General features: G+C 37.5%; 1 protein-coding gene and 1 pseudogene across 1 annotated transcript; both read left to right on the forward strand.

Moving 5' to 3' along the window:
* Nucleotides 1–104: 104 nt before the first annotated feature.
* On the forward strand, nucleotides 105–14527 carry LOC145785674 (alpha-tectorin-like). Its single transcript, XM_082597361.1, has 10 exons — nucleotides 105–200; nucleotides 1145–1208; nucleotides 1488–1665; nucleotides 2309–2469; nucleotides 4543–4723; nucleotides 7777–7850; nucleotides 9071–9257; nucleotides 10113–10343; nucleotides 12350–12467; nucleotides 13312–14527. The coding sequence occupies exons 1-10, from the start codon at nucleotides 107–109 to the stop codon at nucleotides 13428–13430; spliced, it is 1407 nt and encodes a 468-aa protein (XP_082453487.1). The 5' UTR covers nucleotides 105–106; the 3' UTR covers nucleotides 13431–14527.
* An 8814-nt stretch (nucleotides 14528–23341) lies between these two features.
* On the forward strand, nucleotides 23342–24239 carry LOC145785202 (uncharacterized; annotated as a pseudogene).
* Nucleotides 24240–27303: the final 3064 nt, after the last annotated feature.

Below are 27303 nucleotides of genomic sequence, written 5' to 3' on the forward strand. Positions count from 1 at the left end.
AATTTGTGCAATTCTAATAAAACAATAAAAATATGATTGATCATTAACGACCCCTTATGTTACTAATTTTTTGCAAAATCAAAAAACAAAACAGTTGTATATACACATGTTCAATGTAAGCACAATGCCGGTTATAAAATATTTACTGGCGTTTGGGTTGATTTTAGTTTTCAACAAACTTTCGGTCAGAGCTGCAGAAGGTAAGTTGAGTTTCAGTGACTTGTAAAGTACGTTTTATTTTTTTGGACTTCTCACAGGCTATAGGTTACACCACTGCACTGCAGTATCCGTCAAAAACAAGATAAACTATGAAACGTAAACAGGCCTAACAGCGCTATGACAATTTGAGTAACCATGGCCACCTAAAGATACGGCCTGATTTGTCACATTTTGAAGAAATTTCCAGGTTTTTCTAACTTTGGGCGAACGTTTGAATAAATTTTTCTAAAAATTAGATTTTTAGGCTTTCTTTATTCTTTTCCCCAGATGACACAATAGGTTTTAACATCCTCACATGTTGAAAAACAAAGAAAATTTGATTTTGTAGATTTTAGTCAGACTGTTAATTTTCAATAACAGTCTGATTTTGCGTTTTTCAGCTTACTTTTTCTCATTTGCTACTGCTTCCCCAAGGCAACAAAAAAGTTTTTTGTCGTTAGGAAACCGCAAAAAGTAAAAACATCTCAAAAAATCTCAGTCAAGCACTAGCAGTAGCTGGAATCAAAATCTGCAAAATGTGACAAATCAGGCCGCATCTTCAGGTGGCCATGGAGTAACATATTTTAAAGATAGATCTCCATTCAGCGCCTTCAGCGGTGCCTAGACGATGGAATAATTCGCAAAAGCCGACACTTCAGTCTTCAGCTACAAGCCGGAACTTTATATAGCCAATCTTGGTAACCGAGTCTGCATCAGTGGTTCAAAGTCTCAGGAAGCTTGCGAAACTGTCGTGATTAAGCATGCAATGAAGCTTTTTCATTAAGAAGATAAAGCTTCTGAAAAGTAATCAATAACAGCGCTATTGCAAATATATTTTTCAATGCTTTGTTTATGAAGCAGTTTACAATGAAAAGAAACAAGAAAAGCAGTTTTTTAAACTATCGTTATTGCTACTTTGTCATTTTTCATCAATCCTTGTTTTCAGATGTTGTCGTACCAGATTTGGATCCAAACGCAATCGAATGTCAATCAGATAACATTACCATTACGTAAGTGATCAGCAAGACAGCAACTATTGTAAATGTGTGATAGGCTATCACAGCACTGTAGTGAAAAAAAATATGCTGAAATTGCAATTCATTCTTAAATGCACGTTTTTGTGTAGCCTATTGCGTGTTGTTTGCAACGTTAAAAATATTTATGCTAACTGTTGAATTTATTTAAGAAAATTAAAATCAATAAAACAATGGATTGATTTTTCTGACTGGGTAGAAACACCAAATTGTAGCATATAGACATAATGAATAACAATTGCGTTTAATTTTTAGCATTAGCGACAGCTACTTGAGCTCACTGAACCTTGCAAGTCACGTTTCCAATTTAATTCTTGTAACGGACGATGCTTACCCATTCAATGCGACGGATGAATGCACAGCCACGAGAACTTCCGACGGCTATTCATTCTATCTGAACGATGCTTATGGAGAATGCGCAATTTCTAAAAAGGTGATTGCCGCTTCTTTAACGAAGTTTAAGTTGTGCTTTTGTACTAACTGCAATACAGTTCTGTTGCGGTCAGACTTTCAATTAGGAAAAAAACTAACTGTTCGGAATTGCGTCCAAACAACCGTTTTCTATTAGTCTGGACTGTGGTGTCAGATTGGAATCTTATAGGAGATTAATCTGCCATGAATCAAAACTACTTCTATAGATGTGAAAGATATAAATGATTTCAGCCCAGCTCCACATCTTTGTTTAATAAGGCCTGCATTAAGCCTATATGCTAATGACCGCAATCAGCATTCTTTACAATAAACAATAACAATGCAGCAAAACCATTCATTAAAATCAGTAAATACTGCCAATTCTTCCTATTAAAATTATCGACAAGGCCACGCATAAAATTCGCTACCACTTACCAGGCTGAGTTAAAAAAGCTGAAGTTCGATCTGGAACTTCTGATTTTGCAAAACTTTTGGCACCATAGCAACGAAAAGTACTTTTTCATAGCAACAGCAAGTTAGGCCAACTGTAAAGTTAATTACAAAATGTAATCTTACTGAAAATAATTTGAAACCGCTTTTTATAATTATTTGGATTTTTTAACGCGGTTAAAATTGATGTATGCAACAAATTAAATGTTTTTAAGGTGATCAACTATTGGGCTTTTATATATTACAAAGTCCGTGTCATTCTGGTCTTGCCTCATGGAAGTACTGTTTTAAGACTGCCTGTGTATGAGTTTTCCTTGCATTGTAAATATTACATCAAAGTAAGTGGAAGTGCTGGACCAATCATTCCTTGGGTCAAGTAAGTTATTTTTTTCAGTAAACATCTTTTGTCAGAAAAATTGATACTCAAAACAAAGATTCAAAAATACTATTTTGCAAGAATCGTATAGCTTCTTAAATTTTATGAAGCATTAAAGTTTGAAGTATCCTTTAAACAAATTAACTTAACTCCAAGTTTTATAACTCGTCACTGCATGTCGAATCTTGAAACTTTGTTGTTCACTTTGTGCTATTTATAACTAACATATAAGATAATTATACCTAAGGTAGTTATGTAATATAACAACATAATTATAACTAATTTCGTATAATTAAATATATATAATATATAAGATAAGAAGCTCAATAACAAGATTTAACGTTTTCCCCATAAACCGCTCTTTCAAATCGACACCCAATATGCAAGGATTGCACGTGACTAAAATCACATTAGGCTATAGGCCTACTGCTACTATAGATTGAAAAAATTTTGGACACATTTCAATTTTGGCCACTTATTTTGTACTTTCAAGAAAGCGTTTGATTAGGACTGTTTAAAACAATCTTATTTCGAAAACAAGTAAAAGTTTTAAAATGCTGGCGGCCTATTAGCAACTAAAACTAGCACGAACGCACCACTCGCTGTCTGCTGTTGGAAACAACAAACCGCACGTGACAACCAAAAGAAATCCATTTTGGCAGAAAAACTCAATCTGTCAACTTTGTGTATTATTTGTAATGATGCTTTCTTGCTTTGTCTCCATTTCACTTTGCATTTGTACTGGGGTTTTTGCAATGTAAGATCTTAGACTTTGTTTTAATGTGTTTGTATAGCATCATAGCATAAAACTATACAGAGAAATCAACGATTTTCGAACTTTTGTTATGGTTAGGCCCGATCTTCCTGCCACGAAACAGATGTGGACAACTGCTATGCTAAATTCAGTAGAATAAACGTAGAAACACATGGGTAACTTCAAGAAAAAAATTGCAACAAAACAAAATACAGTAGGCTAACCTCTGCTTACTGAGTCCACGGTTAACAGGCCTGCCCACTTATTAAGCCCAATTTGGTCCGGACCAAAATTACTTCTATTTATTTCGACAATAGAAAATATCTTCCCCTTTATAGGCCCGCCCACCCGTTTATTAAGCTCAAGATTTGTCCCAAGATGGGCTTTATAAGTGGAACTACAATACTGCCCAATTACTTTTACCCAACATGTTTTTTTTAAGTAGCCTAAGTCTTTCGAAGTCTATTAAATTAATCCAGCATCAGTTTGAACTCATGCCCATTGCAATGAGCACATAAAAACTCTTTAAACTCGTTAAATAAATCGATTTAAAACGAGCTGTCAAATTCAAGACACATCTAAGATTGGCCTACTTTTTGTTCAATAATATTTTCCAGAGCACAACGTGCTCTTTAAGTTGAATGCATGGTCATCTGGATTTTGTCAAACATCAAAATGCCATATGAGGCAGTAGAATCTAGTAACAAAACTGTCTGTAAGAAAGTGCTATTATTAATAGGCCTACGTTACTCAATATTAGGTAAATAGATGATCAATCAATTACGAGTCAAACTTGTGGCTCGAAACAGCTTAATCCACTTTCGGGATTTTGCTCTATTTCGGTACCACAGACCTAAGTTGTTTCTGGTAGAACACAAGGGTCGACTCGCCTTCTCTGAGCAAACCAACATCGGCAGCTCCCACTCTAGCATGTAAGGCAATATCGACCAAAGGGTGTGAGGACTAGTCACCCTCTCCCGCAAACTTATCTTCTTTTTTTCTACACTCATCTCGGTCAACTTGGAATCAGTCTGCGATTTAACGATAGACCGCGTGGCTGGGCACTCCTGTTTCGTGTTTCTGAATTCCGTGATTCAATATTAGTTTGCGTAAAGCTCAAAATTAATAATTGTTCATATTTGCTATTACAGGTAGATTGTATTTCATTAACAATTTGAAAACATCCTAACATGGAAAAACTTGAAAAGTATTTTAAGAATACTACAGATTCTTCATAAAGTTGAATTCAAACTTATAGGCTTACATACTTTTACGTGCAACAACTCGAATTTATGTTTTTGCATAATTTTATTTTTTAGACAGGAAAAACTTTTAGTTCTTCCAAAAAAGCACAAATTTTGGGCATCTATCGAGCTCTTCACAGACAGGTATTATAACCAAACAATACCAAATGATGGTAACGTCAAAGTCAGAGTACCTTATCCTGTCTTCGTTGGAATATGGCTTCATGTCAAAAAAGAAAGCAGATTAGTTCTTCAGGTTTGTAATAAATTTTCTCATCAGAACTGCACCGAAATGGTTTATACCAGGGGTCACCAACTGGCGGCCCGCGGGCCGCATGCGGCCCGCCACGCTGATTATGTGCGGCCCGCGGAAGGTATCAGCGCACAAGTATAACCAAAAATAATTTTCTTGAAGAGTTAAACAGCAGGAAGGCGAAAAATACTTTCCGGGAAGCATATTTTCGCTTTGCATACGATTCCACCAACCGACCAATCAAATTGTAGTTCTAGGTAGGGGTCGTTTAAAGTTATTTCAATGCGGTGTCCAGCCACACTGTTCCAGTGGTTGCTTTAAACGTCTGTGAGCATAGGGTTGCTTATTTTAAGTTTGTAAACGTCCTGTAAACACCAGTGTGCGTTTCACCGTTATTGGGTTTCACGAGCAGTGTTTCTTTATGCAAGTTTTTGTTGGCAAAATAGGTCGGTGTGCCAACTCAATTTATAATAAATTGGAATAATATTACAGTATATATAAATTTAAAGAATTTTTCTAGTATTATGAAAATATTTAGCTTAGAACTACAAAATGTTGTTAATCAACAATTCTTGCCATGCTTATTAGCACCGCAAGTGACATTTGTCTAATAATCAAGGAAAGACGGTTTTATAGACTCTTACAAAAAGAATGAAAAACCAACTCATCGCTTTTTTAGAGGGAACACTGCTCATGAGTTACGATAGAAACGTTTTTTCGGTGATTTCCACAAGCGTTTGTTTCATGGTGCCTGGTTTCTTTCTCCCTGTTATAGTGTTATTGGAGCTTATTTTTCGCTGATATGTTTGCAGGTCACTATTGTTGCCTGTATTGCCATGTGTCAAACATTTCTATGTTTACTGAAACTGCCAATGGCAAGATATCTTTTGTGAAGCGAAGTGACAACATCACACTTGCTTGGCGATGAATATTCTGATGAAACCGCTCGCCTGGCTATTAGTGCGCAAAACAAGTGGCCTCGTTTATTAGGCAATGTTAAAGAAGTCAAAAGTGTTGTTAAAGGAGCTTGGCCTGGCAGTAGCGTTGTTCGACTAATTTTGTGGCTGCGGTATTCTGAGATAAATATTAACAATATGTATTATAACGCTGGACACTGGGTACGAAATGCGTTCTTTTCTAGCATAAGAGTCAACCTACCTAAAATTTCATTAGTGCGCCACAGCTCTCCTAAGTGCCAAAGTGGCTCGCATGCAAAAAAGGTTGGTGACCCCTGGTTTATACAGTAAAATTCTTTGAAATCTTTAAAGGAGTTAACAGTAACTTGAAAAATGACAAGGCTTCTCCTGATTTTCCAAAAGTAATGTTTGTCAGCTGATACAGCCTTCCTAAACGTGTAAGTAGGCTACAAGCTGGCATGTGTTTCTTTAATTTAGATCTTAGTTTATAAGCATACATAAAGAGGTTTAAAAATTAGAATAGGCTACATTGTATTTTAAAATAATTCCTGGTTTTGATTTACGATAAGAGAAGGTGGGAAAAAACGGTTCACCGGGCTAAAAGGTCTATTTCAAATTTTTTAAAATGGTATTTTTCTACCCAGTCTCTTTTTCCACCTGAACTTCTGTCACCACAACGTTTCTCTTTAATCAGGTCGGAATCAATTTTCACGCCACATTGTTTACTTTAGAGCAGGGGTCACCAAACTTTTTTCTCTGAGGGCCGGATTGCTGCGAGATTAACAGCTTCGGGCCGGATGCAAATTGCGAAAAGATGTACAACTATTTAGAATCTCCACTGACTTGAATTAAGCACAATATATAACAAAGTTAGCGGTGGATTCGCTAACTTTGTTATATATAGTTATATATATATATATATATAGTTTGGTGACCCCTGCTTTAGAGGCTTAGTTTGTGTTTACTTAGTTTTGAATAAGCAAACGAAAAAATGATAGGTTATGACAGTTATTTGCAAAAAAAAAATATTAAATTTAAATTTCTTGTTTTTAATAGTCGATTAGCAATGCATTGTTGCTATGCCAATGAAAAAGGATCCAGTTTACAGTGGTCATCAAGAGTTTTTTGAAAAGTGCCGGTCTGGGGTGGGGTAAAAGTTAACGGACTAGTACATACTGGGGCAAAACGGACCACTTTTTAAAATCCCTGCATCGGTGTAGTTACAATTACGGCCGACCCAAGGGGTATAGGCAAGCAAGGCAGCGATCTACGGTTGCCACAAGAAAAGTTTTTATCAAACATGTCATAATAGAAAGTAGGCCTGACAATTAGGAGCTATGAAATCAGTTACGCATTTTAAAAGTTTTACCTCACCTTCCTCTACTGCCGATGGGCTCAACTTGAACTCCAACGTAGGCCTATGCGGAGTTCATGTTTAGGTTATATGCCAGGGCTACTCAACTGGCGGATTGCGGTCCGAATTCGGACCTTCTAGGTGTTGATGGTGAACCTTGAGCTTTTGGAAGAATAATTTTAAGTAAACCTGCTAAAGTACTAATATTTTAGTAACCCTGTTATATGCAATGGACTGCATGATTTATTTCTTGCTACTGAGTTTGAAGCCTTAAACTGTCCAACAACACGCCATGCACGTGAGATAAACGTTCATACAATTATTCAAGTTCACGGAGACAAAATGGTGGTGAATTCTCATACAGCATATTTTGTCGCAATATTAAGGAAATGACGAATTGAGATCGTGTATTTGTAGACAATTTTTACTTTTCAATTTAATTGTAACAACAAAAAACAGTTAGGCTACGGTAGGCTATCTTTGTTAAGCTACTACAAGAATTTTAGACCAGGACTTTTTCTGATTTACAAAAATATTTTATTTTTTAAAAGTTATATAGAAGTAGTAAAGCTGCAGTCAATATTTATGCAACAATTGCAAGGCATAAAAGAACGTAGGCTACAGTGTGAGCGAAACAGAAATGCACCTTCACACAGTTGTTTAATTAAGCTGGCAATCGCAATTCTCTTGAATATCTGCTCGTTAAATTATCGGTATCACAACCATCAGTAGAAACAATATTCTTCTTTTCTTTGAACGTTTTATGCCTACCTTTTCTATCGCAGGCTCGTAAGTGCTGGGTTACTCCAACTCCTGACGAAAATGACGCGCGGAAATTTTTTATCATAGATAACGACGGGTAAGTTTATTATTGTTGCCGTCAATCAAAAAAACAACAGTGCTTGTTACATTGTTTTATTTTATTTATTTATGTTATATCGCAAATTAAAAGTAAAATTTTAAATCAAGCCATTTGATTTCCTAGGCTCTAAGAGCAATAGAGTTGGCTACTGAAATATTATTATATGACAACCATTGTAAAACCACTAGAGCCAATTAAAATTCTTGTACCAATTGAAGTTATGCTTGCCCTTGCCGTAAAACTTGCCAGCCATGTCACAACCGAAGAGTGGTTTGTTTATCATATAGTAGGCTACGCTACGCATGATGTTATCACGCAAAGATTGACCATGATTCTGATACACAGCAGGCTACAATAAAAGTTTTTAAACATGACCTTTTGCAAGATTCGAGGATAAAGTGACCACGCATTTTATTTCAGTGCTACAATGTCTAATTGTCTAATATCACGTTAATTAGTAAGCTATACACAAACACGTTTACACCAACCAGTTACTTGAGCCAACACGCGATAGATTAATGCAAGAAAATTCTGTCAACCCATCGCAGATAGGCTGCTGTCCCATGCGTTGCTCTCAGCGCTTTGCAAAGCAATGTCAGGGCTTTACAAAGCAGTGTTATCGCGGTCGTAGGCTACAGAGCTGCAGCAAGTCAAGCCAAGCAAGAATAAGATTCAGGACCTTTTAAAAAGTCTGGTAGGCCTATGACCCGACAGGGTATCAAACCAATGCCTACCGATCCAAAGGCAGACAGTTTATAATACTGTAGTAGCCTATGATATAAAGAATGCAATGCAGGCTCATGCTCAAAGAACTGAATTTTAAAACTGAGTTTGCTTGTTTACCTTTTTCCTGTTAATATATCTCGTGTGAAATAGGCGTGGACAGTCTTATAAAATTCATGGGATGTGTAGAGCAATAACTTAACTGGTAGGCTACAGCCTATTGCAAGAGTATTCTGAAAACATCACCCTGACTTATTCTCTTTCTTCCCTTAAGAATGAACGAAACTGATACGTTCTTCAAAGTCCGACTTGAACTACCGTAGAATCGAACTCAGCTTTAAACAAGACATTGAGCGCTTGGTCATTCAGCTAAGCGATGCATTTTTCAGATCAATCAATGCAAGTGTGTTTTCTGGCCATAGGCTACTATAGGCCTATAGCAGGCTGAACCAGTGTTTAAAATTGGCTAGTGAAATTTATGTCTATGTTCTTAGATGCCCTGTCGAGGACAACGTTTTGAATGGAAACAACATGATAAAAGAGAACTTTGACAGTATTCATGTCTATTTTTACTTTAATGCTTTCTACTGGGCAGCTGACGCCATTCCTAAGTCACGACTTTACCTGCATTGCTGGCTGACAGTATGCGATCCGCTGATAGAACAAAACTGCACAACGAAGGTAAAGTGTTGCTTAGTTAGGCGGCATAATTGGCTACATACGGCCTACCTTAGTAGCCTATTGTAATATAGCTTCATAGTTAGCCTACCTCTTTAACGTACAAATACAAGCAGGGTGATAAATAAGTCTAGGCTTTATATATATATACAACATATATAACAAATATAACAAACATATATAACAATATAGAGAAATAAAACATAGTAACTTTAGCAAGTTACTATGTTTTATTTCTCTATGGTTCAACAAAGCAAACTCTCTACTAAAGCTTTATATAACAATATATAGGCTACAAACTTACTATCTATACAACTAGACACAGTAATATTGACTGGAGGTCCAGGGGGTACTTTTGGACCCGGGATAAGTTTAGGGGCTTGTAACTTTTCCAAGAAACTTGGGAATTTCAAAAAATCAATTCGTATTCTTAGGTAATAGTGCGTTTTCTCAGAAGTGTTTTGATTAGGGGTCCAAAAATTTAATAGGTAGGCTACAGGGCCGAAATTATTCTTGTAACGGCCCTGACAAAACATGCTTCATGATAAGCTTCCCGGTTTGAGAACAGACGTTATGCTACCACAATATATCCAGTTTTGAGAGTGAGTTAATTTAGATTAAGAAGCTGGGTGGGTGTCTCTTAGGTTACAATAACTAAGAATGTATTTACTGTATTTATACACCTGACCATTCCTACAATATATTATGGTAAATTAAATGTTGTAGCCTTTAAGCTACCGGTAAATCTATTGTTGCCTACATTAAAACTTGAATATATGTAGCCTACATATATTCAAGTTTAGTGATTCACTTCTTACAAATTAGTATTCGCACTGTCACAATGTTAAATTTCCTTAGCCGTCTTGCGGTTCTCCCAAAAGCCGCCGTTCTATCGAAATGGAAAAAACAAATAAAATGACAACTGTAACATACGGTCCAATTGAAGTGGTGAAAGATTCAGTAGAAGTGGATGCAAACGGCCAATCTGATTCGAAAGCAGAAATGGACACCGTCCCAGACCCAAGTCTTGTCGAAGATATCCCTCATCACTCAATCAACATTGCTCGAAATGGTCCAACGTGCAACAAGGTTAGACAAAAGTTCCTTTGTTAAAAGAAATAAGGTAAAGCGGTTAAAGAGGTCAGAAAGGATAATATAAGTGAAGTAAAGTGGTCGACTACAAGAAAAGTTGAAACACTTTAACTTCATCTGTTCGGTATGTAGCTGTAGGTTATTGTATAATAAATGAACACAACTGAAATATTGCTGTTGTGAAGTAAATTAGCTAAATAGTAGCCTACTGTTATAAGTTCCATCAGCATCAGTATCCATCAGCTAAGCAAGTTCAAGGACCACCATCTTATGTCACAAACAGACATAACTCAACAACAACACTACATTTAACATTATAAAAACAAAAAACAACAAGCGAACGTTTTCGTCTAGTCATACAGCCCTTTTCAAGCCCAAAAGAGAAATATTTTAAATAAAGTACTGAAGAATCATACAGTATCACAGCAAAAATATGGTCAAATTTGGAACGTAATTTCTGGAACGAAGAAGCTTCAAGATCAAGCGGCGCTGGTTCGACTCTCGGGATGTGCGCTTGAGCAACGCACGTTAAAGGCATACTAAATGAAAATTTCAAACGGGAATTAAGCATTAAAATGAGTAAACTGAACATTCAAGAATACATTTCAAAAAAAATTACCGAAAAAAATTTGTTTTCAATGGCGCTGGTAAGGCCCAAAGTCCAATGTTTCATTTATTTTCATTTTTTTCAAAATGACCAAAAACTGCTAACACTGCTCGAGAATACGTCACTAAAGACAGCAATAACAAAAGCCACGTTACCACATCTGATGTTTTGAGCAAACTGTCTGATGTTTTGATGTTGAAATGTGTTGTTTTGATGTACATACATACATAGCCTACAGTCAAATCCCCGGCAGTAACAATTGTTGCGCGATTAGCTGATTGCTATAGTCTTTAGTGACGTAACTGTACGGTCACACGCTTCGCTGCTCAGGCCAAATCTCGTTTTAAAAGCTCTGGCAAAATCACGCGCGCAATGGTGGTCAGACCGCAATGGGGCAAAATTTTATTGAAAATCGTTTTATGGTAGCATGTTAAACACAAAGAACGTGGAAAATCGCCAAGTCAGGTTTTTCCTTTAGTATCCCTTTAAGGACTGCTCTCCATTCAGCGGCATCTATTGGATGAAATAGTTCTCCGGCAACAAGACTTCAACAATCGGAAACTTCACTCTGTCAATCTCGGTGACCGGGCCTGCGTCAGTGATTCAAAGCCTCTACAAGTATGCGAAACTGCCAGGATTAAGCTCTGCAAGAAGCTTTCCCAGTCCGAGGATAAAGATTCAATCAATCAATCAATCAATCTAAACATTTGAGAAACTACTTAACTTGCTCACACAAAATAATAACTGAAAAATAACGCAGCACAACGGGTCAAGTATTTGAGAGGTAAAATTAATTGTTCAAAATGTTTAGATTTGACCATATTTTGCTGTAATAACTTTCTGTATGATTCGTTAGTATTTCTTTTAAAATATTTCTCTTATAGGCTTGAAAGGGGCTGTAGGCTATGCCTAGCCGAAAATGTTCGCTTATTGTTTTTTTTTGCTTTTATAATGTTAAATGTAGCCTAGTGTTGTTGCTGAGTTATGTCTGTTTGTGGTTTAAAAAAATTACCTCTCTACCCAAACTGTCTTATATGGTGGGCATTACAAAAAATTAACAATACTGTTAGAAACTGCTTATTTTATTTCAAGCTTATGAAAAAATGATAGATTTCCCCTTCTAGCTCGCTCGACTTCCCTTTATAGTAAAGTGACTCAACTTGTAGATAACATTTTCTTTTAGGCTTGTAAGTCATAACTTTTACAGTTTGTTGGTGTGCCACAAAATATTCAAGAATTCGAAAAAGTCATTAGCATGATCGGTGTATTGTGTAATAAACGGATAAAATCAATTTCATTACATTTCCAAAGAGTTGTTTCCTATTTTCACGTATTAATAGCCTATCAGGTCACTGACACATTTTTTATTCTAAGTTATTTTAAATATTTTGTTTAGAATATGTTGGGTTGCAGCTACGACTGCGCTGTTGGAAACTTGGGAAATAAAATGTGCGTGTGTCCAATAGGATTCGGTTTGCATCAAAATGGAAAACTTTGCTTCCAACACCAACAAGGTAAGTCCAGTGATCCCGACTCAGCCAATATATTTGCCCCATAAACAGATTTTTTGTCGATTTTGTGCAATAATTATGATCTCGAGCTGTTATTTTCGTGTAGGCTACCAAAAACTTAAATTTTTAACATTTAATTCTGCTTCATAGTCCTGTTCCAACACACCGAACGCCCCCTAAACAAAAGTGGGCTACTTGCTCAAAATTTCGCTTGCAAAGCAAAACTTCAGGGGATATTAGTTAAATTTGAACTGAGGTGAAGTCTATTTTGAAAGGCTTATTTAAATTTTGTTACTGGCAATAGCCAAAAGGTTATGTGATCAATGGGCCATGTTTTTAGCTGCAGTACTTCTGACTTATTAACCGCAATAACTAGGCCTACTAGTGTTGCCAGTCCAAAGTTTCATAGCTATTGGTTACGCCCCATTAGCTCAGTGGTTACGCTCCAGGCTCAAGATCACGCGGCGCTGGTTCGACTCTCGAGGTGTGCACTTGAGCAACGCATTTCAGGACTGCTCTCCATTCAGAGGCAGCCAGTAAATGGAATAATTCCCCGGCAACAACACTTCAACAATCGGAAAACTTCACTCTGCCAATCTCGGTAACCGGCCCTGCGTCAAGAGCCTCTACAAGTATGCGAACTACCAGGAATAACCTTTCAAGGCTTTGTCAGTGCGAGGATAAACATTCAAAACCAAACCTATTAACCTATCATAGGCTACGTCACCTTGGTGAAATGTTTTGCTTTTTTGATTTCAGGAGAATGATTTTAGTTTTAAATTCACTTTTGTGTGTCGCTGGACAAAACATCGCCAAGCGTAGAATTAAAGCTCTTGCATGTATTTAGTTATTCAAGAGGCTGAACACCAGCGGAAGATGGAATACTTCATTCCAACGGTTACGATGCTAGCATTGATGATGATCTGCATCACAGTGCTGCTCAAGAAGATGTCTGGTGGTGATTAGCGTCACACCACACATAAACATTTTTATTGCGCATTTTGTTCTTGTGTAATAATACACATCAATTTGTTCAGTGCAGAAATCAGCACAAAAACTTATAAGCACTGTAATCCTACTCCTAAGAGAAATAAATTTATTATTCTGTTATAAAAATTTAACCGAACTCTGCCGAAGCATTGCACTAGTAAAAAGGCTCAGTGGGGTATCAAAATTAAAGATTTAGTTTTCCAAACCTTATGTAAGCTAGTAGACTACCAAAAAGTTACACTATTTAGATCCTGGCTAGTTTACAGAAACTTGCGAGTAAAATGATGTAGGATACAGTTGTTATGACAGATTGGCATTGGGGCTGTTAAAGCTAATAGGTCTAGTTTTTTTATCATTTAGCTGTGTTCCTGCATGGTTTTCCAAATGCGTGTTGTCGTTTGCTTAGATTGCTTGTGAGCCCAATAACGACCCAATAAGTTGTTTACGCCACTTCACATTACCGTCATAATCACCCTATGCCTATGACGACACAACGGCTTCAAGGGGCTTGAACAGAAAGATAAACAAACAAACAGAAAGATAAACAAACAAACAACAGTCAGGTTAAGCGCCGCCTGCGGCTCGAATAATCGTCCTGGACTAGTTACTGACCATTGTAATTGACTGGTCTATCGACTGAATAATTAATCGACCTGGCTATTGTAACTGTTGTTGCTGCTTTTACTTTATAAGCAGGTATAATATCGTATGAATACTTATGCCACATTGTTCATCAAACGCTAGAGGTCAATGTCACAACAGCGTCAACATACTTTTGAATGTGGTTTTCAAACTTTGGCTATTTCGAACTATGGGTTTCAGGCGCTTGCCAATACAGCTTCGTACATATAAACTATAACACATCACACGATCTAAAAGGTTCCATACATATTATAGCTTGCCATGCTGGCGTGAGCTGCAGCTTACAATATATCATGCTAAATGAAGAAATGTTGTATTTTATTTAAATATTGGTTTTATTTGTCATTTAATTTCGACTTTTTACGCGTGAATCAGCTGGTTTGTTTAAGTGATTTGTCTGTCCAACTATAACGTAAATATACGGACTTACCAGAAAAGATTTTGAATCAATTGCGTTATGTGCTTCAGAAAGTGAGCAACTTGTAAGAGTTTCACGCAGTAGATGTTGAGTTACAGAGTGAGTGTTTTTTTATTAGCCTACAAGTTTTTATCAGTGGAACTTAGGCCTATTCGAAACTAGCATTCCAGACCGCCACTTCATCTGGTCCAGATAAGGCAAAAATCTGGTCAGATCCTTACTCGATCTGGTAAAGATCTGCCCCAGATAGGCTACAGTGGCTGTCTTTAATATTTTAGACTTTCAAAAAATATTTCGTTTCGATGCAAAATCCTTAGTTGAGTTCTACTTTGGCAAATTAAACAAATTGTTCTGTTATAGCCTATGCGGCTTTGTTATTAAATCTATGAAAGTACGGTTATCACAGGGCCATGTAAACCGCATCCTCTAACCTGGAAGGCCCACGGCTGTTTAGGGGCCCTCTCATTTTAGTCTATTTAATGTCTTTTTGACAGTTTAAACAAGAAAAACGCTGCTACAGAAGATCGATATAAATAGCTTAAATCATAAAAGGCCGTATTCACTGCTTGTCAACCCCGATTAAGGGCCCACTTCCGTCTAGGGGCCCGCGCATATTAGTTCGTTCAGCATTTTGCTGTTGTAATTGAATATGTATATTTTTCCTTTTTTTTTAAATTTCTCGCTCTTTTTGCTCGCTCATCCACATTTTACTCACTTCATCAGCGCTTTGGGCATGCATACTTTCAGAAGTTGATAGGAGTCAAAACATTATTGCTCCAAAAAGTGACCAAAACATGATTTTGTTTGTCAAAATTTTCCAGGAGAACAAGCCCCCCAAACCCCTTGTCCAGCTTTGTTTTTTTGGACATTAAGTTTTGCATTGCTAAATTTTCTTACAAATTTTGCTTTGTTAAAACTCTGATCCTTCCCCAACTTTTCTCTAGATCTGCTACTGCATTGTCGGCATAATTTACTTTTATTCTAAAAAATCTTAGAACTGTTAACTTTTTGCTGAAATAATGAATGTGAATTTTTTCTCAACATTAAACTAATTTGCTGCCATAACCTCACCCTTTCTTATCTTATTTTTAAGAGCCATTACTAAACATAGGGGCCCATTGGTGGACTTTGGAGAGAGTGAAGGGCAAGATGGTGCTCACACGTCCCTGGGTAGTCAAAGTGGTTAGTTGGTTTCGAATCTTTATGATCGGACAGTTGCTGCTTTCACATCGTAGAGAAAGTTCCCCCTTTAGAAGTTTTGTGCATTTTTATAAAACATACTTTATTACGTTTTGTGTATCAATCCACAAAAATTTACAAATTTTGTCTGTTTTCAACCCACAGAGGCCATCAGCGTAATTTAACCAAGCCGATTTTTTTTTAAGTCAAACTCATTTTTGGTGAATTACAGCTTTCACGACAAAGGACCACTCGTTTTAATTTTATTCAGATCAGTTTTAACAGCCTAAGTTTCGAAATGGTTTGATATTGTTATAATAATTGGTAAGAATTAATCTACGTATTAAAAAATAAAACAATTTGTGTCATTTCATCTCAAAATTAATGAATTCAGAAAGATTTTGTTGGAGGAGATTTAGGAGTTGTTCCACACAATGGTGGTAAATTCTATCTAATTTTGATAGTATTTTGGATACAGCAATGTTTTTTGCTGAAAGCGTATGCTATACCGTATTGTAATTGTACCGGTGGGCTAATGAATGACCTAAAGCTAGATTTAAGGGAACTGAGTTAGATTAGAAGGTTCGAAGCCCTCACGAAGATTGTCAATGAGCAGTTTCAGCTTGATGAAATTTTGTGGTATGTGCTTTACTCTATCCACCGAATGGCGCAAATTAAAAGCACAGTCTGAAAGCATAACCAAGGCTGATTGATTTTCCGTTTTCTTTTTTCACGAGGTAGGGCGCACAAACTCAAGTAGACTTTACTGCATTTCCATTACCTTTTGACAACGGTTTGACTTTTGAATTCGTTGTGAATTGGGGAAAGGTGGTTACTCTTCCGAAGTAAGAAGACTTCAAGAAATTTTATTAATATGATATTTTCAAAAGTCAAGTCAGTTTATTTTGGCCTCCAAAATAATCTTTCTGAATTCTTCATTGAAGAACACCAAAATTTCTTCTACGAAATGAAACAAATCGTTTGCAAAAACATGTTGCAAAGAATTTGTTGCCACCAAAGTCATCTGAACAATAATAAGTACCGGTAGCCTAAACAAAATCAATCAGGTTTGGAAACTTGTATTATTTCGAGTATATTGCGAGTATAATTGTATAATTTTCTTGTATAATTTGTACATCGAGGAACCAGAACAGCAGTTGGGAGACATCAATTCCTGTTTCTTTAATTGGTTACAATAGTAGACGCTCACTGCTTTCCTACAACCCCTCTTCCTGCCTCAACCATACTTGCAATCGTTTCCTGTATTTTTTTTATTTATTTATTGAGTCTGGAGTGATTTAGTGAGTATTGGTTAGTGATTAGATTAGTATCCCTCCGGGACTACAGAGAAGTCCCGGGTAGTCCCGGGTAGGCTATCTGTCACGATTTCTTTCTATCTCTTACCAGGAAAAAGACTTGGAAAGGTTCAATGACGTAGTTTAATGGGTTATAACCGAAAAGCAGTCAATTAAATTCACGGATTGTTCTACTGGTGAGATGATATATAAAAACGCTTGAAGGACTCCAACGAATGGTTCACCACTTCCAACAATTAATCAAAGTAACAGTAAACGGCAATAGATTCCAATGCTTGCGACTATTGATCAAGTTTAACGTAATCCACTCGCAGCTTCTCATACGATTCTAATTTCAATCAGAAATTATATTAGCATCAACTTGCTTTACTCGTATGCAATACTTCAACTTTTGATCAACAATAATCTTTGCTTCTATTACCAACTGCTACTATTACAGCAATGATCTCTCATAACCAACTCATCATAATAATCAACTCATCGTAATACAACTCCCATAATAATAATCAACTCAATAATAATTACGCAAATTACACCACTATTTATAAAAAGGTTTGTTCGGTCTAGTAACTTCGAGAAGGTTACGTAATGTTGCATCACACGAACTCATCGTTCGGTCACGTAGCATTGAGCGGCATAAACAAGCAAGTTTAAAAGAAGACTCTAGATCTGCACGTAGCAATCGAATGACCTAGAATACACGTTACATAATACAGATTTCGTAATCAGAGGTTACTTCAGGATAATGACCGATGATAACCTATAGCATAAGAATTTTACAATGAAAACAGCACGCTCAATCGAGATACAAGCAGCCCGTCGTAAGACCTCGCACATTGATTGTGACACTATCCCTGTAGGGAAAAAAAGCTGAATTTTTGTACACACTTATAATTCTTAATAACGATTAGGCCTACACTTAAATCCGAATTTCAAACATGGCGCAGAGTTGACCTGGCATATCTCTAGCTTGCTTTACCAATACTGAAACCCAACACAACGACAAATGGTGTCCAGAAACAACGGCTCCCGGCACGCGGCAAAAAGCGACAATCAGAGGTGAAATGTCTTGGTAGTCAGGCAAGCCACGTCACGTAGAACACAGGAACAACGCAAATTGAACGTTTACAATTCATCACAATTATAATCAAGAGGGCAATTGACCCGCCGGAACATTAATTAATATACATTTGACATGGTAGGTCAGCAAAGTGCCGGATTAACCAAGCGCGGGGCCTGTAGCAGATTGATTTGATGTACAGATAATGACTGGGAAGTAATTGAATATTTTATAGATTTGACATTTTTTGATTATGGTGTAGCCGCTCTTGCCCCATCGGGTTTCGCAGATAGGCTAGTTTTAATCAACCTCAATTTTGAAAATGACCTCTCTCCAGTAGGCTACAATTAGTTACCATCATACATAGATAAATGCGTAACAAATTGTCAATGTTAGGAAACGTGGTGTCAATATTGTTTTCTTTAATCGAAGTGAAATAGTTGAGTTCTGGAGAGGAGCAATTAATAGCAATGTGCTTTATGGATTGGTGTATGCCTTGCGACTTTGCTCCAGCGCAGATTGTAGGCTGTCCAATACTGCAAGAAAAACTTCCACCGGGATTCTGTCTTTAGTTGATATCCATTGCATCTGAAGCTGAACGGCCACTGCCTACATTCTCATCGTGCCTTCGATTTTGGACAATTCTTGTTGTGCTTGTTGGTCGGTAATCCGGCACTTGAGTCAGCTTCTGCACCTCTGACTCAAACTTAGCGAAATGTTCTCTAAAAGTCTGTAGGGATCCTGCCAAAGAGGCACACAACGCTGAATCAATGTTGAGATTTTGCCGCTTTGTTTAAATAGAAGCTTTGACTTGCCTGGAAGCGATCGAGTAAGCTATTTCAAAAAACCACTAAGATTCCAATTTCGAGCAACTCCATTTTCTTGAGGAGTCCATTTGCCTGCTGTCGACATTCTGCCTTTTGAACTTGGTCATTTGCAAGTTTCTCCAGTGCCTCCTTTTTGAAAAGAAAACGTTCTTTAATTACCTTAATGGCATCAGCTCTTCCGGACCATCGTGTTTCAGAGAGCTTCTTTAAGTTAACACTCCACCACCTGAACACTCCAGAACGGACCACCGGTATGTTGAAGCAGCAAAGAATAGCCTACATAGATATTTTCAACGAAGTCAAAGAACTGAACTGTTTCTGGACACGATTGTGCAGCGCAAACACCAACTAAATTCAACAAATGAGCATAGCATGGAACATATTCTGCAACAGCACCAATTTTTTTTGACAGTGCCTGTAGGCCTACTTCGTTGTATTTTCCGCTCATGTTGGACGCGTTGTAATAACTCTGTCCAAGGCAATCGGCAAGATTGATACTTTTCTCACTGGTGTACAGTAGCCTACAGTCGAATAATCTTTCAAACAACTGGTATTGTGGGCTCGTGGCACTCGATCAGGCAGAGTGGAAATTACCGGTTTTTAAAGTTTACAATAATTTAGAAGGGATAAGACGTTGGGGCTAAGTAATTTAATTCTACAACTATAATATTCTCCTATGCCATTCCAGTTTGCAAGCCAAAAATTACTTACCAACTATGTTGGACAGTTTTTTGCAAAAAAAATGTTTTGCTCACCAAGCGCGGGGCTTTGTGAAGCGCGGGCCCGTAGCAGCTGCTACATCTGCTACTATAGTTAATCCGGCGCTGTTCAGCATCATATGGTGAGATCTTGTTTAGAGACGCGGTGCTAATCTCTACTGTCTTCTACACATTTTATACGTAATACTTGCGCCATTGAAGCCCACATGTTTGAAAACAAAAATTGGTTGATAAATGGTAGACCTAATCGCTAATTATTTTTACCTTTGTAAACTTTCATTATTTTTTTGTTTGTTTGTTTATCTTTATCCTGCATTGCGGGAAAGCGGACTTGAGCGCTATGCATCGGTGTACGACTTCCGACATACACCTGACCCACGCTGCAGCCGACAGCAATGTCAGTTTCCGGTTGTCTACTCTACTCATGACTTAAATTTGGTAGGCTACTACCCATTACTCGAAATCGATCACTAGGTAGAGGCAATTATCGTAAAGTTTCTTGCCCAGAGAAACAACAGCAAGTGCGGGCGGCTGGAGTCGAACATGCAGGCTCTCGACTGCGAGCCCAACGCGCTAACCACTCGGCCACGGCTGCCGATATGTGTGGATACCTCTCTGGGCTGGGTCCATAGCCGTACGAGACCAAACCATTTTGGGGGGGCAGAACGTAAATTTGCCCAAATCCGCACACTTTTATAGAAATTGCCCAAATATAATGTATGCGGTGCATGATAACAGTGAAAAACTAACATAACAAGATCATCAGCTAGCTAGAATTTCTTACCCAAGTAATCAAGATAGAGCAACTGAATTCATCTTTGACTATAGCCTACCTTGTTTGTGCATTGCTCGATGCTTTTGCACTTCGGCATGGTTGGTAGGAGTAACATTTAGGAGTATTATATACTTCAGCAGTAGCATTTTAAATGTTGGTGAAATTAACATGACACAGTTGCGTATACAAACTAAATATTTATTTTTTATTTTGGGGCGCAACTGCATTATTTTAATTTGGGTAGTTTTATAAAAGTAACCAAAGCTAAGCAACACCACAACATCAACATTACATTTAACAGGTACAGTATAACATTTTTTCGTTAAATGTTGTGGTGTTGCTTAGCTATGTTCGTTTATGGTTGAAAAACTACTGTAACCTCTCCACCTGAATTGTTTTATAAAAGTATTCACCAAATGTATATAAATTCATATTTTGTAGTTGCCCAAATCAAGATGATGCATTTATGGATATTGGGCCTATAAAAAAAATTAAAGACTTTGTAAATTTTGATGCCAAGGCAACTGCATCATGCCAATTTGGGCAGTTTAATGAATAGAATATGATCAGATAATTTCATATTTTTTGTTGCCCAAATCTAAACGATACAGTTATGTAAATGGGAAAAATTAATGAATTTGTTCATTTTGGGAAAACTGCCTCACGCTAATTTGGGCAGTTGCATAAACAGACTAATCAGATAATGTCATGTTTTTAGCTGCCCAAATCAACACGATGCATTTGTGAAAACTAATAAAATTAGCCATGGGGTTCATGCTGCAAGACACAAATGAACAAGCTTAGCACCTTACAAAATAAGGCTGTCAGAATAGTAGCAGGTGGCAGGTGGTCTGATCATGTCACACCTTTCTATAAGAAACTTAACATACTCAAGCTTAAAGATTTGTACGAACACGAAATTGCTAAATTCATGTTTAAATTTGATACGGATGTATTGCCTCTGCCTTTCGCACACTACTTTGAAAAAACCAAACTCATGTATAATGCACGTCTTACTAGACACTCTTCCAATGATTGTTATTTTGTCCCACGTTACGCCTCATCACGACTCCAGCGCAGCATTAAATATGCCGGAGTGAAAGTCTGGAACTCCTTACCAACGAGCTTGCGTAAATTGTCATTTTATTCTTTTAAAAAACAACACAAATATTCACTCATCGCCAAATATTAGCACAATTAATTTTGTATTACCTTTATGCCACCGATAGACTACTAAATATATTTCTCTGTGACCATCTTCTAACACCTTGTCTCAATTTTCGTTATAGAATTATACTTATCGCAATTTTAGAACTTCTATTAGAATCTGGGGTATCTGCTTGACTCGAAGACCCATGGTCTCTTCGCAGATTCCCGTTGCTGGAAATTCCTTTTTTATTGCTGTGTTTATTGTATTATATTTACCTACAACGAAATAAAATCAATCAATCAATCAATCCATATAGCAAATTTTGTGTTTTCATTTGGGCAGATTCACAAAAGTATTAGAGACATATTTTGGTGGCTGCCCAAATTAGCATGATGCAGTTGGTTAAATTTCGTAGCCTACTACAGTTTGATCACCATACAATACATCAATACGGGTGTGCCAAATGAAAATTTTGCGGCATATTTCTTGTGCAAATAAGAGGCTGTACCGTACTTAGTTTGATAGGTAAAAGATGTTAATTTGTAGTTTTTCTTAGTTCATGCAATTTTGAAGCTTTTCATAGGCTATAGCAAATTTTGCCCTAATAATTGCAAGATTTTGCCCGATTTCGCGACGTTTTGAAACAACAGGGGGGGCAGCTGCCCCTCTGCCCCCCTGGCTCGTACGGCTATGGCTGGGTCAATGTAGAAGAAGACTAGTGTGTGGTAGCCTAAAAACTTCGTAGGCAACTAGCTTATTGAACATCTGAATTAAAAAAATTGTTTAATTACTTTTGCTTGGGTATTTTCTAGTTGCTGACCTGAACTTTGGTCAGTTAAAAGAAATGTCTTCAACGGATCGATTCCTTTTTGCATAAGTGAAAATGCATAATGTGAAAGAGCATTCAATTTGCTGCGTGACCCTATCTAATATTCGCTACGTTTCAACCTTTTGTAATTTATTGAACAAGATGTATTGACCACGTGTTGAGCTAAGCTTGATTTTCCATATTTGGACATTTTTGCTTTACGTAGCAGCCTACAGACACGCCCTTTTCTTGAGCTGAGAAGCTATAAATACTCTCAGGCAAACACGTGTTATGCAGTTTTTAAAGTAGCCTACCGGCTACCGGTATAGTTTATTTTCAGTATCATCATAATTCAGCATTTAGATTTTCAATCATTCGGATAATCATTCTAATCAGTAATCAGATACCGATTATTAGGTTCTGACATTCGGTCGCATTATTTTTTGATTCGCATAAGAACTTGTTTGTCAAGCATAGTCTTGTTACACTTCTGAATCTTATGTCCGTGCCTTCAAGTGTCACACGTTCTTCTGTTCATTCATCGTCTATCAACAACCCAAACTTACGAAAATAAAAGAGTGGATACTGCTGGAGACTCCTAAGCTACCTCTCGTCATTGAAGTAATCGTCACATCGGCAACGGTCTGCTGTTATCTGGGTCGTCTACCAAACATTCATGATCACTTCAAATAAAAGTGTTTGCATCTATGATTCCAGGCTTCTGACAAGCGCCAGTGGAACGAAGCGCGTGACGTCAGAGAGAGTTCTCGGAGGAGACAATGGCAACACTGGCAGAAAATTTGATATTTAATTTGATTTCGTCTTTTAGCCTCTAATTTTTAATCGACAGAAAAGCTTAGTGTATTATTTTACTAATGTTAGTAAGGCTATTCGTTCCTGCCCCTTTTTTATAAAAAATGCTAACAAATTAGATATCTTTCTTTGGAATTATCAATTATTATGTCCATCTGATGTCTATCTATTGTTGACATCATGAATAGTCTTGAAAGCTTTTTGGAACCACATACATATCAAGGAACTGTGGAAAGAGTTGAACAATTCATGCAAGTAATCAAAGAGATTGATAAAGTTGCATTTGTAACTTCTGGTGGCACTATGGTTCCATTGGAAACAAAAAAAAATTTGTTTTTGGACAATTTCAGCACTGGGTGTCGAGGTGCATCATCAGCAGAGCACTTTCTGAAATTTGGATACTATGTTGTATTCCTGCACAGACATGGAACTTTTTGTCCTTTCAGCAGATATCTTCTCAATGATGGACTTTTGGATAATTTAGACATTGATTATAAATCTCATAAAGTGTTCTGCAGCCTAGAAGATCTTAAATCAAAGAAAGCTATAGAAGACTGGAAAAAGTTTCAAGATCATTTCATTCAATACTCTTGACGACTATGTGCATTTGTTGAAGGCTATTTCTTTGTCAATGAAATCTTTAGGACCAAGACTCGTGGTGTATTTAGCTGCAGGACTTTCAGAATTTTATGTACCTTTCTCTGATTTGGAAAGATATAAATTTTTTACTAAACGTGGATTAGAAATGAGCTTAAAAGTTGTCCCAAAGGTACTAAAACTTTTAATTGAATTCTGGGCTGATACTGCATTTATTGTTTCATTCAAGCTTGAAACTGATCATGATGTTTTAATTGAAAAAGCACATAATGAGTTAGAAAGATTTGGTCACAATGTTGTTGTGACAAACCTACTGGAATCAAAGAAAAAAAAGGTTTGGCTTGTAACATCTAATAGTGTTGATGTAATTGAGCTGTCTCCTGTGGATATTGCTGAAGAAATGGAAATAGAACAACTTTTAGTAGAAAACCTGTTTGTGATGCATGATAGCCATCTTGAACAACTGAGAGATCAAAAGTAAATTAATTTTCTGTGTAAGTACATCACATATACCCAGGCCTCGAAATTCCGGCGGTCATGGCGGACATGACCTCCAGAATGATCTTGAATGTCTGCCCGACTCATTGGTCGGTCATAAATGACCGCTGCAAAATTCTTGACAAAAATAAAGCTAATGCAGCAAAAATATATTTTAAATTTGAATTGTTACAATTGTTTGTTTAACGCAAACAAATACGGAGCTGAAACAATAATAGTACAGGCAATTGCTTTAAAGATCACATTAGAGTGGCGTGGTTAATGAGCTGATGGCAAAAGTAGCCATTTTTACATCATTTCAATGCCTTGCATTGTTGCCTTGAAATAAAGTTGTCTGAACTTGTCGGAAGGATATGTATTCCAATTTTAACAATGAGGATTATTGCTTTACATTGATCGTTTGTTAAAAAGAAACGTCACAGAGAAGCAAGTCTCAGCTAGGTTCCGCACGTGCTTAGGCGAATGTGGCGACCTTATACACGCTGATACTGATAGAAATAGAATTTCTGCACAGAAGGGAGGGTGTTAGACTAACACTATTGTGTTAGTTAGTTAACACTAAGACTATTGAGGGCTAACACTATTGAGTCACTAATGTGCATTTGTCTGGACGGTCCTGACATGGAGATTTACAACCCCGCGCCGGCAGTAATCGCTTGGCACAACGATTCTATAACGCGAAAGCCACGGAATAAGTGATCGTAGTTGCTTTTGTAATAAGGAAATTTGGATTGTTGTTTTCAATTGTGTTTATTGCGTCATTACACGACTGTCATTAACGCACTGATTTATTTGCAAGCAATCTGCTTCCGTATACTTCAGGGTCGGTTAATTAAGCCATCAACCATTGCGGAGTTATTCTGTTGTAGAAAATCTTCTTCTACAAACACGACTACTAGGGTGGCCAAAAAAAATGGAAATTTTTTATTTTTGTTTGCACACCCTCTCATTTGAGGAGGATTCATAAAAAAATGACACTGTGAAAATTTGAAGTGAATCCGACAAGAGGAAGTGCTCTCCCACCGACCTCTAAATTTGCTTTCTTTGGCATAATTCATCAAAATTCCTTGAATATGTGACGTAATTCTTTTTTGACTTATCTACATTGCAGTTGCAGCATTTTTGTGTTAACCATTGTTTTACTCTGAATTTATGATACAATAAGTGTTTCCACATGCAGAAAAAAATAAATAATGCACAAAATAGATCACATTAACAAGCGTTTGGTATGAAATTAAATGCACTGAACTTTAGCGAAAACCGTATAAAAGTACGTTCACCAGTCACGATCGCAACGCTTCAGGTGACAACACATTGCCCAGAAAAAGCAAAAGAAATGTTTGTAAAGAGTCAAGCCATTGATTTTATTTAATGGAGCTGTTGGCATGTTGGCTTTTACTTGCACTTGTTGGAAGCAGCTTTCTGTGGTGCTCGATCACCTGATAGAGGAGCTGGCGCTGTTGTTCATTTTCCGTAAGGACTTCATTGAAGTCAGTAGCTAATTTGACTGCCCAGTGCCCGCTCTGCACAATCATTGACGACTTTGAGATCATGGCATGCAAGAAATAGCAGCCTTCGATTAAATGCCTGCTGCATGACAGTGATAGCTCCAGTGTGGATTCCCGTATTGCTTGATGTCGTGTCAAAACAAAGTGCAGCTAAGTGCTCTGCTACAACTCGTGTATGAATTCCACTACTTTTTAGCCCATTGGTGATCCCGTTCCAATAGGCAGCTTCGGAATGCCAAGCGGTATCTCAACATGCATACCAGAAACTACAATGGCCAAAGATTCGGACTTTGTGCCATTGGCATTAGTCAAATGTTTACCATGAAAATGAACAAGTGGAACTGTAGCTGTTAGTTTAAATTTTTGCAGCACTGCAGCTGCCAGGCTTTCACATGAGGTGTTTCGAGCATTCATGACAGAGGAATGTGACATTGTCAATTCATTTATATATATCAATTCCAGCTGCAGCAAGAGCAGGAGTGACGATCATCATTGCTTGACGACTTGATGTTATAGTTCTGTTCAGTGCTGCATTAAACAGTGGATTATCGATAATGCAGCGTTTTGGTAATGGCTGCTCCTACTGGGTTTTCTTTTGTTTTGGTGTTATTTGGATTTACGGTGCAAACAGTGGGTCACTGGAAGAATCTTCATCATCTGCTAATCATTTTCAGATGAGAAAGCAGCAGCACTTGATGGTACTGGATCAATGCGATTTCTGTTGCGTCTCTGTTCATCATCTTTGCGCTTTCTATACTTTGCAGCTGCTTTGCGATGCATTGGGTCCTCTGTTGTCATCAGTATCTGTCATGCACCACCTTGGTCTATCAGAAACTGGCAGTCTTTTGGTATTGTTATGCGGCATTCCCAGTTAGCATGTGCAATATCAAATAATGCACTTAAGCTCTGGGTGAAGTCAGCTTCTGAGGTCAGCTGGGAAGCTGAATTTCGCCTCCCATTGTGCTTTGATTCTCCTATATGCTCTTGATGGATGCGTTTTAGTTTGGTAACAACGTGAGTCTTTGCAGTGGTAGCGATATTAGCTTTCACTCACAAGAACTGTACTGCAAGCAAGTGGCAGTGTAACCTTATTGATCTTCATCTCGTAGAACCACGCCCCATACAGGCAGCTGACATAGCCCCTCAAGGGAGTCAACACTAGAGAGTGGGTGTCCATTTGTTGACTCTCTTGAGGGCCATGCCAGCTGCCTGTATGGGGTGTGGTTCTTCGCCGTCTACTACGAGATGAAGGTCAATAAGATTACACTGCCACTTGCATGCAGTACAGTTGTAGATGAAGTAATATTAACTACTACCATCTATGCCACTTTTTGGTTTGCAGCACCATCAATATCTGCCCCTACAAATGACCTAGCAATGTTACAGCTCACAGAGGATTATAAAGAGGTTGACAATGCAATTTCTCAAGTGGCAGAAAAAAGTTGAGGTTGCGCTTGTGGTACATCAGTGAGGATCTTGCTGCACTGCCTTTATTCAGTGATAATAACACAGATGATGAAAAGAAGGCAATCGTTAATG

This window comes from Aplidium turbinatum, chromosome 16, assembly GCF_918807975.1.
Source record: "Aplidium turbinatum chromosome 16, kaAplTurb1.1, whole genome shotgun sequence".
NCBI classification, from domain to species: Eukaryota; Metazoa; Chordata; class Ascidiacea; order Aplousobranchia; family Polyclinidae; genus Aplidium; species Aplidium turbinatum.